Genomic DNA, 11,292 nt, shown 5'->3' with positions numbered 1-11,292 from the left:
TCCACAGTACAGCTATAGAAGTTCTTGAGTGTATTTGTTGACAGGCCAAATCTCTTCAATCTCCTAATAAAGTATAGCTGCTGTCTTTATAACTACATTGATATGCTGGGACCAGGTTAGATCCTCAGAGATTTTGACACCCAGGAACTTGAGGCTGCTCACTCTCACCACTTCTGATCTCTCTATGAGGATTGGTATGTGTTCCTTCATCTTACCCTTCCTGAAGTCCACAATCAGCTCTTTCGTCTTACCGACATTGAGTGCCAGGTTGTTGCTGCAGCACCATTCCTCTAGTTGGCATATCTCACTCCTGTATGCCCTCTCGGCACCACCTGAGATTCTACCAACAATGCTTGTATTATCAGCAAATTTGTGGATGGTACTTGAGCTATGCCTAGCCACACAGTCATCACTGTCATGTGTATACAGAAAGTAGAACAGTGGGCTAAGCATACACCCCTGGGGTGTGCCACTGTTGATTGTCAATGAGCAGATGTTATCACCAATCCACAGTTGAGGATCCAATTGCAGAGAGAGGTACAGAGGCCCAGGTTCTGCAACTTCTCAATCAGGGTTGTAAGAATGACGGTATTAGGAATTTTGAGGAGTTTTGGTATGTCACTTAAAAACACTCACTAATTTCTACAGATGTACCATGGAGTGCATTCTAACTGGCTACATCACAGTCTGGTATTGTAAGGAGGGAGCGGTGGTGGCTACTGCATACAGTGAAAGTGAGCTGCAGAGTTGTAAAATTAGTTAGCTCCATCATGGGCCATTACTGCAAATCACAGTTTTCTTTCTTCTCTCTGTTATCATGCATTGCACTGTACTGCTGACACAGAGTTAACAAATTTCATGACTAATGCCACTGATATTAAACCTGATTCTGTTATCCTACATCTAACAAGAACTAGCCATGCAAAGGTTTGGAATGAGTTTGATCACTGGGAAAGATTGACAAGAGCAGTGGTTTGTTTTTTTTGGAGTAGAGGAGGCTGAGGGGGAACCTGGTAAATATTTGCTAAGTTATCGGGTAGATAGTAGGCAATGCTTCCTTACAGCAGAGGTCTCTAAAACTAGAAGGCAAAAGTTTGAGGTAAGGGAGACAATTTTAGAAGGAATCTAAAGATGAAACTTTTTGACACAGGCAGTGGTTGGAATCTATAGGCCCTAATGAAGTGAGCCATGGAGGTAGATACTCTCACAATATTTGATAAATCTAGATGAGTGCTTAAATCGCCAAGACATGTTGTGGTTTCTTGAAATAACCAGGAGACGCAGAAGATTCTTCGAGAAATTTAAGCCTTTATTTGCAAACAAAAGCTGAGACAATTAATGAACATGTCACTAATCGCCTGCCGAGCCTAGTTCACAGTATTCTTTATAGTAATTTCTTATCTTAGTTTCATTGGCATATACTTGTTCTAGTGCCTTGACTGGTTCTCATTCCATCACACCATCACACGATCCTGTCTAGTCTACTCCTCGGAACACGTGTCCCCCTTCCCGGCTTTGACTGGTTCCCATACTATCACACCACTCCATGACCCTGTCTACCACCGTTAACTCTACATGCTTACTTTCACTATTAGCTACATTCTTAAGGCACTGATGCATTCAATAGTACAGAGTCAATACAGAGATTACATTCTGGCCAATAAATTGGATACATAGCAAATAGCAAACACAAGGCTGGTCACATAGTTCTGGCCACACAGCAAACATTACAACTTTATTCTCCAATAGACATAGAAGGTTAAAGCCCAAATGTTGGTAAATGCAATCACCAAAAATAGGTACTTAACAGTCAGCATGGAAATCTATCATAATATAATGGAATTTACCCTGCAAATGAGGGAGAGCAGCTAAAATAAAATATACCAGTATTACAGTGGAGTAAAGCCAACCACAGAGGCATGAGAAAGGAGCTGGTCAAAGTTAATTGGAAGGGGACACTAGCAGGAATGAAGGCAGAACAGCAATGACTGGCGTTTCTGAGAGCAATATGGAAGGTACAGGATAGATATATCTCTAAGGTGGAAATATTCCACAGGGCTGACAATTAAGTTAACAACAGTATAGAGCAAAATATACAATACAATATATTAGTGGGAAACTAGAGGATTAGGAAGCTTTTAAAAATCAACAGAAGAGGTCATTAAAAAAGCAACAAGGAGAGAAAAGATGAAATATAAAGCTAAAGTAGCCAATAATATAAAAAAAAATACCAAAATGTTTTCAGATATATAAAGAATAAAAGAAAGGTGAGAGTGGATATCAGACCAATGGAAAATGACACTGGAGAGTAACGATTGAGGACAATGAAATGATGGACAAACTTAATAGTATTTTACATCAGACATCACTGAGGAAGACACCAGCAGTATGACAGAAATTGGAGGGTGTCAGGGGGCAGAAGTGAGTGTAGTTGATATTATTAAGGAGAAGATGCTTAGGAAGCTGAAAGATGTGAAGGTAGATAAGTCAACTGGACCAGATGAACTACACCCCAGGGTTCTGAAAGAGGTTCCTGATGAGATTATGGAGGCATTAGTACTGATCTTTAAGGAAAAATGAGGGAGATTTCATTGAAACCTATCAAATTTTGAAAGGGCTAGATAGAGTGAACGTGGAACGGATGTTTCCTATAGTGGGTCAGTCTCGGACCAGAGGGCAGAGCCTCAGAATAGGACATCCATTTCGAACAGAAATAAGGAGCAATTTCTTCGGCCAGAGGCCGGTAAATTTGTGGAATTCATTGCCACTGGCTACTGTAGAGGCCAAGTTATCAGGTATATTTAAAAGGTTTTTGATCAGTCAGTGCATCAAAAGTTCTGGGGAGAAGGCAGTAGAAAAAGGTGAGAACAGACTTGACGGATCGAATGGCCCATTTCTGCTCTTCTCTCTTGTGTTGGGCTGAAGGGCCTGCTCTGTACAAAGTTACTCTATTTAATTGTATTCTCTCATGTGTTTCCCTGCAAATTTTCCTCACCTTTTGCTTTGAAATAGGCTATAATTTGTTCTTTACTTGTTTATTAGTTGGGATTCAAACTCACTTGATGGTGAATTCAAAACACCAATACTACACCTTTTTTTGGAGTTGCATCTGCTTTTGTGCAGCGACTATTTTGTTCCCATGTTCCCAAATTTTGGCTCTTCTTACACTAAATTGTATTGGTCATTCATCTGCAATGTTGCCTTTCTGTCCAGGACTCCATACTGTGCTTAGATTTACTTTTATTCATCATTTTGCGACGTTAATTATTTAATCCGTTCTCTATTGTTCTTTTCCGATCTCTGCACGAGTTCCTTCCTGCCGGTTGAACCCCCCCCCCCCCCTCCCATTTAGAAAGCTTCAGTAGAAAGGTTTCCGTTTTAATTTAAGGAGATGTTCTGATTTTACCCCGGCCAGTTGGTAAAGATGTAGAGGAAATGAAGCAACAACACAAACTGTGGGAGATCAAAGGGGGCTGAGGGCGGAAGAGCGCCATTGCAGCGCGGAGTCTGGGAAGGTATTTAATGCCGGGGAACAAACCTCGAGAGCCACCACAGAATCCGCACACTCCGGCAGCATGGCTTTGTCCTGCAAAAGCTGGTTCTCTAACGAGGGTGGAAAACATCTGCTTTTGGTGGGTCTGACGAGTTCGTAAAGTACTCCTCGTTGTTACATTTGCAATTCATTTTACAATATTTTTCAATTTTTAAGTAAGGCGAACGACCTTCAAAGTCAGGATTGTATTTACAATGAACTTTGGCTAACAACACCCCTTTCCTTTTTTTCCAGATTTTGTGGCTCTCGGTCAACGTGCTGCTGTTTTGGAAAACTTTTACACTTTATTACCACGGTGCACAGTATTACTACTTGCATCGTATGCTTGGGGTAAGTAGAACAAAAGACGCGTCCCTCCTTCCGTTTATTCGCGAAGAGACTCGGCGAGGAACTGGGCGCAGTGAAAATGACAGATGAATCTAATGAGCTGCCGTTCGTCCATTAAAAGCGTTATTGTTGGCAAAGATGATAGGTGGATACACTTCCACTTAACATTCGCACTTTTTTCCATTCGACTGATGCTTAGCAGTGTCTGTAAGAAACAATGGGAGTTGGGGTGGGTGGAGGATAGTGATGGAACACCATCCACTGTAGCTAGATGGAAAGTAACTCCCGGTTATGTTTGGAACGGGGTGGGGGAGGTTGGTGTGGTTGATCAATCTCTGGATATCTGTCAATGGAAATGGTCTGATCTAAATAACTATCTGACCCCGTGGGCTAAAACTCAGTCGGGGTTACAAAAGTTCCAGGCATCTACAACATTAGAATGGGGCGGGTTAGGGGAAAATATTTCTCGGTACAATGAACACTGTGAAGCAGTGCCCACGGCTGTGCGCTTTAAATCTCGGCCCTCCGTTGGGTACGTGTAGTGCGTGTATCGAATGTAGAAAGTAAAACAGAAAAAAAACAGACGCACGACAAGTTGTCGAGCCACTTCGCGGTTACTCTTTATACAAGTTTGGTTTCAATTCATGTTGGTGCAGACATCTGTTGGAGCCAAGAGGCGCATCGATTTTCGACTGAAATTACGGAATGCAGCCGGGCTAACTAAAGAAACCGTTGGCTGCTGTGATTATATCTCACCGAATGTTTTTATCTGTAGAAGTTGATAATGTTTTTTATTTTACCTCATGGCTGTACATAGGAAAGGAATAACTTGTAAATTTATGAACTAAAAAGATATACTATATACATCCACGTAATACTCTGTGATCTGTAAGATTATTAAGTTTTGCTGTACTTGTTGATTTTTTTAAAACCTCTACTTCTCGGTGAGCATTATATCGCTATTTACGTGACCACCAACAATAGGCAGGAGATGTGAAATGTATTTGGTCATAAGGGAAAATAAACCATTTCAGCCTTATTTCCGAATCTTAGGACTATTTAATATTTAATTGCAGGTCTTTGCTGTTCTCCAGTTTCTCCTGCCATATTGCCCTGAGTGATTTTAGACAACTGGTAATGTGTTTTGTGCTGATATCTTTGGAGATAGAAGCTGGCTATTTTTAAAACTGGAACACTTTTTTTCTGTAGCATAAATAACATTCTAAAGACAACATTAGTCTTATAGAATAAATTTGGTGGTTTCATTCTAATTTGGAATCCTTGTAAATAGATAGAAGTTGTGATAAGGATCAGATAAGAGTACATATATAAATATTAATTATTCTAACCAATTTTCTATAATGGTTTCTGCTTATGCTCCAAATATATTTAAAATTAATTGTATTTCATTTTGATATTTCATCTGTTCATCCCTACAGTGACATTTCATTTCCAAAGCTAAGGCAAAATAATTTGGATATTTATTTTCCCAAATACACAGTCAGGGAGTCATAATCTGAAAGTTGACACTTGTGATGGTGCTGCACTCTTAAACTGGAACTTTTGGTCTCAAGTTGAGACTTAACCCCAGAGATGACCAACTGTGGTAGTGTTGTCATGCTTTATAACTTCAGCATGTTCTTGATACTTCTCAAATAATTAGTATATTTGAAGTCTTGACAGTTGTAATGTAGGGGAAAGAAACCTATCAAAACCACTTAGGAGCCTCCATATCCAGCACATCATTCTCTAACTTCTGTCATCTCCAAAAAGATCTACCACCAAGCTCATTTTTCCCCTCCCCACACTTCTACAGGGATTTCTCTCTGTGATTCTCTTTTCCACTCATTGCTCCCCACAGATGTCCCAATGGACTTTGTAGGGGAGCATTTGGTGCTCGCTACATGAACTCTATACCCTGGAGAAACTAAATGACTGCTTTGCTAAACATCTGTTTGTCCATAAGGATGAGCCCGAGTTTCCTGCCACATGTCATTTCAAATTTTCATCACTCGCATTCTGATATCTCAACTTTTAACCTCTCATCTGCACTGGAGCCAAGAGAAGCTCAAGGAGTTTCAGCTCATCTTTTGTCAAGAATGTTGTGCCATTAGGAGTCGACTTTGAACCTAACAGTTTCAGATGAGATTTTCTTGCTTCTATCAGAACTGGCCAGTTCTGCTGTAAGATCATTCTCATATTGGTTCAGTTTTTTTCCCCCAGACATGCTGTCTGATCTCTTGCATATTTTCAGCAGTTTCAGAAATTGTTTTGTCCTGTATCTTACAATTCCAACACATTCCCTTTTTGAACTCTCTCTAACTGCTCTGAATCACTGATTAACTAGATGGCACCAAAAGTTTTTGTCATCTGGGTAATCTTGGCCTCCACTTTATCGCAATAGATTTACTCCCTCCATCTCTTCTGCTTTCTACAATTTAGAATGCATTTGTTTTCTCACTTTTCAGGTTTCTCTCTCCACGTATGCTGCCTGATATGCTGAATATTTCTACCACTTTATTTGACTTCCAGATCTGCAGCAAATTTTTCCTTTCTGAAAATAAAGAGTGCCTATCTTAGTGAATGACAACACTTGAATGTTGGGGTAACAAAGGATTTGGTAAATATATGGATTTATTAGAATCAGGGAACTGAAATATAACTGTTCATGCACTGTGGAAGTTATAGACTATAGCCCAGTGAAAATCATTGATGGAAAGGTAATCAAGAAGTGCTGAAACAACTGACTTTAATTTTTAAGCTGGGTGAAAATTATGTAAATTGTAAAGAAAGGGTGGTTAAATTGATTGGGTCATGCAAAACAAAAAGATTAAATAATGCATCAATTTCTAAGTACTGATAACCTGAGGAGTAAATACATAATATAAGGATTGGAGGACATCGGCAAAATGGAACCAAAATAGATCAAATATTGAAGTCAACAATTAGAGTTACTTTTTCTTCATTGGTTTTGTTGAAATGAAATGCATAAATTGGAAAGAAAAACGATGAAGATGGGTCAAATAATACATAATCAGAATTTTTGAAGCATGAAATAGTTGGGTTAATAAACAATTCCCATCACCAGCGCCTGCTTGTAAACTTATTTTCCTCATAGCTCATTTATTGTGGATGAAAGCCAGTTGGCCTAAATGAATTCTGCTAGTGTTTATACTCTACATAAACCTGCAATTACATATGATAAGAAAAATATCATTTTAAATACTTGAGGTACTGGTCCTCTTTTAATACAAATCCCTTCACTCTGGACTTATCCACATGAAACCAGTTTCTCCATATTCACTGCTGAACCTCTTCATAATTTTACTATCCTCTTACAGATCTGACCTCTTCCAGATTAAGGAAAAAAAAGGCTTGTTCAAGCATTTCTGAGAGTTGCAGCCTCTCAGTTTGGAAAACATTCTTGGAGAACTTATTTTGAACCCTTGGTAATACTGGAAAGCCCTTTACTCATGGGTATGTGAGACCGGAACTACACATAGCTCTCAAAGTGTGACCTAATCAAGGGTCCATATAAGTAAGGTTTCGTATTCAATTCAGAATTGTCTATAAAAGGTTTTGCAATTGAACATATGCCTATCATCACACTATAATGAAATCTTCATTTGTTGCTTGTACTCATTCCAGTTGCAGCACATGCACACCTATTATATTGGAAGTGTCGTACAAATAATGGCATGACATATTTCATAGGTTCTGCCAAGTTTTATTTTGCACACTGGTCATCTTCTTAATTAGGAAATAATATCCCTGAGCCAAAAAAGGATTTGTCACTTTGAAGAGTTTATTTTCCTATATCTTTGGTAAATGATTGTTTGCCAGCCACACAGTTATTCCCTCTTTGCAGTGCTGCTTCTCTCTTCACAGAAGAAAATAAAAATGTTAATAGAAAGCTGCCTTTGTATTCTCAGCAGTTTGGAGACCATAATCTTGGTAGTTCCAAATTTTCCATGAGTCACTGTAAAGGGGGAGGGGGGGGGGAGAAACTCGAATTTAAATGTTTCCTTTCAAGTGCTTTTCAGAATAATCAAAGATTTTGAGAGCAATTACTTTTGTAATGTTTCAAAGCCCTGCCAGTTTGCATACAAGCTCTTGAGTAAAGTGCAATGAACAGGAAATATGTTTTTTTTTAAATCAATGTTTTGAAGAGCAAAAAATTCACTGAAGGATCAGGGGCCCGGCTCTTCAAAAGTAGTTCCAAAAGATCTTTTTTATCCATAAAAGACAGCTGACAGAACAATATCAGTCAGTACTGCATTGTGGAGATGGCCCAACTTTGGTCCCCATCTCTGGAATCAAACTTGAACCCAAACCTTTAACCATATGATTTCAAATCAAGAAATACTTTCAACTGAGCCACAGCTGATACTGTAAACTGAATCTTCTCACCCATGGGTCTCTTTGCTGTTCTCCTAGAAAAAGAAATGGCGTAGTGGAGATTTTGGAGATAGGGGATACATGGAATTTCAGAATGGGGAATATGGAAGGGAGCTGGTTGTCTGAAAGTCTACTGAGCAGGAGAAGCCTGATAGTTGGGAGAGATGAAAATCATGCAGTATTTATGTGGAAGATTACAGGAGGTGTAAATCAGGAATGCCAGGTAGAAAGAGAATAGCAAATGAGGTAGAGAATTGCATATTCTCCTCCTGGTCCATTTGCAGTGCTCCCAGCATATGTTACATCATGGATCCATTTGCTGTTTTCTGCCTTGTACTGATTTCCTTCCTTCCTTTAGAAATCTGTGTAACATTGGTTAAAATAAAATTAAAACACAAGGTGGCAGTCCTTGGGTCTGTAAAAGACATCAGTGACTGGTACATCTCCTGGGAACAGATTGCTTACACATCAGTTTTACTAGTAGTAGTATAAGTGGTTTGTACACCACCTTAATCAGCCTCTCAACAGGCACAGCAATTTTAAGGAATCTATGGATATGGGCCTCACGATCTCGCTGTTCCTCCACACTACTAAGAATCCTGCTATTAATCCTGCACTCTGCCTTCAAGTTCAACCTTTTCGAAATATATCATTTCCTACTTTTCTGGATTGAACTTTTTTTGCCACTTCTCAGCCCAGCTCTGCATCCGGTCAATGTGTTGTCAACTACAACAACCTACACAATCCAAAACGCCAGCAGTCTACATGTCTATGTCATTTGCAAACTTTCTATCTTTCTACTTCCTCATCCAAGTCATTTAAAAAAACACAAAAGAGCAGTGGTTCCAGAACACCACTGGTTATACTTCATTGACTACCACCCTGAATCTGTGAAGAACCCTGGACTTCATGCCTCCTGACTTTCTGAATGAACTTGCCATGGGGACTTGTCAAATGCCTCACTAAAATTCATATATACCATATCCACTCCTCTACCTTCATTGATTTGTTTTGTCTTTCCTAGAAGAATTCAGTCAGTGCTAAGGCATGACCTGCCCTTCACAAAGCCCCACATACAAAATGCTGGAGGAACTCAGCAGGCTAGGCAGTATCTATGGAAAAGAGTAGTCAACGTTTCGAGCCGAATACATGGAGGGCAAGGTCTCAGCCTGAAAACTTGACTGTACTTTTCTAAATGCTTGTAACTCCTGTCTCTAAGAAACCTCTCCAATAGTTACCCTCCCTCCCCACCCCACTGTTCACATAAGACTCACTGGTCAATAATTCCTTGTGTTACCCCTATTACCTTTTTTGAAGAAAGGTTTAACATTTCTTGGGGTTTTCCTTAATCCTACTCGTGACAGCCTTCTCGTGTCTCTTTCCAGCTCTCCCAAGTTCCTTCTTAAGGTCTTGGCTGAATATATTGCTCCAGTGCCCTGTCAGATACTTGCTTCCTAAATGTTAAGTATGCCTCTTTCTTCCTCTTAACTAGATGTTCCACATCTCATCACCAGTGGTTTGCCTGCCTCAGTGTGACAGACCTGTTCAGAACCTCATGCAAGTGCTCCCTAAACAACTTCCACATTTCCGTTGTGCATTTCTCTGTGAGTACATCTGTTCCCAATTTACACTGCTGTTCCCACCTAAAAGCATCATAATTCATCCTTCCCGATCAAATACATTCCCGCACCTTTCCCTGTCCAAGGCTATGGTAAAGTCAGGGAGTTTTTGTCACTGTCTCTGAATTGCTCACCCACTGATAAATCTGTCACCAGACCAGGTTCATTGCATGACACCAGATCCAGAATGTACTCCACTCTAATCAGCCTGTCTACTTATGGTGTCAGGAGCACCCATTTAAACTGTTTGCACTAAAGTGGTGTCAATTAATATTAGGTAGGTTGAGGTCACAATGACACCAATCCTGTTATGTTTACACCGTTCAAAAATCTGCCTCTTGATCTGTTCCTCAGTGTCTCTGTTGCTTTTGGGAGGGGGAGAGGGTGTTCATAGAATACTCGCAAAGAGTGATTGTTCCCTTCCTATTTCTAACTTCCATAGAAGATTCTGCCATGGCATCTTCCCCTTCTACTGTTGTGATGCTCTCCTTATTAACAATGCCACTCCTCCACCCCTTTTACTTCGCTCCCTATCTCTTTTGAAACACTAAACTCTGAAACATTTGGTAACTGTTCCTGCCCTTGTGACAGCCAAGTCTGTAATGATTTCAGTGTAGTTCCATGTACTGATTCATGCTCTTAAATTCATTACCCTTTTTCATACCTTTTGCATTAAAAAGACACATTTGAACCCAACCAACTGACTGCAATTATACTCTACTGACTGTTTATCTTCCCTCACAGTCTCTCGAGACATTTCATCTACTGATCTTCATCCTCTGAATCATCACTCTGGTTCCCATATCCATCCCAGCCTTGTTTAAACACTCCACAACTGCTCTACTAAACCTGCCCACAAGGATGCTCATCTCCCTTGAGTTCAGGTGTAACCTGTCCCTTTTGTACAGGTCATATCTTCACCAGAAGAGATCCCAGTGATCCACAAATCAGAAACACTGACTCCTGCACCAATTCTTCAGCTGCACTTTCATCTGCCATATCATCCTATTCTTACCTTCACGGACACATGGCACAGGTAGCAATCTGGAGATTATTACTGTTGATGCTCAGCTTTTCAGCTTCCCATCTCACTCGCTATTTTCTCTCTTCAGGACCTCATCCCCTTCCAACCTATCAGTATGTACCATTATTTCTGACCACTCATCGTCCCCCCACCCCCGAGAAATGCTGTGGACCTGATTTGAAATGTCCCTGACTCTGGCACCTCGGTGCCTCATGCCATCCGGTAGTCTCTTTCACGTCCGCTGATTTTCCTGTCTATCCCCCTAACTGTTGAATCCCCTGTCATCACTACTATCCTCTTTTCCCCCTTTCCCCTTCGAGCTACAGAGCCAACTCAGTGCCAGAGACATGGTTGCTGTGGTTTTTCCTTGA

General features: G+C 40.3%; 1 protein-coding gene across 2 annotated transcripts in view; it reads left to right on the top strand.

Annotated features, from left to right (window-relative positions):
- Positions 1 to 3,405: 3,405 nt before the first annotated feature.
- Positions 3,406 to 11,292, top strand: part of LOC132391419 (NADPH oxidase 4) — a 151,314-nt gene continuing 143,427 nt past the window's right edge. The window contains exons 1-2 of one of the 2 annotated variants that reach the window (XM_059964597.1): positions 3,406 to 3,632; positions 3,788 to 3,883. In XM_059964597.1, the coding sequence (XP_059820580.1) occupies positions 3,576 to 3,632; positions 3,788 to 3,883 (153 nt within the window). In that variant the 5' untranslated portion in view covers positions 3,406 to 3,575. The remainder of the gene's footprint in view (positions 3,633 to 3,787; positions 3,884 to 11,292) is intronic. The other variant, XM_059964598.1, reaches the window with a different exon arrangement.

Source organism: Hypanus sabinus, chromosome 3 (genome assembly GCF_030144855.1).
Source record: "Hypanus sabinus isolate sHypSab1 chromosome 3, sHypSab1.hap1, whole genome shotgun sequence".
Taxonomy (NCBI): Eukaryota; Metazoa; Chordata; class Chondrichthyes; order Myliobatiformes; family Dasyatidae; genus Hypanus; species Hypanus sabinus.
The sequence above is the reverse complement of the archived record's forward strand: the minus strand, read 5'-3'. Positions and strand labels throughout refer to the sequence as shown.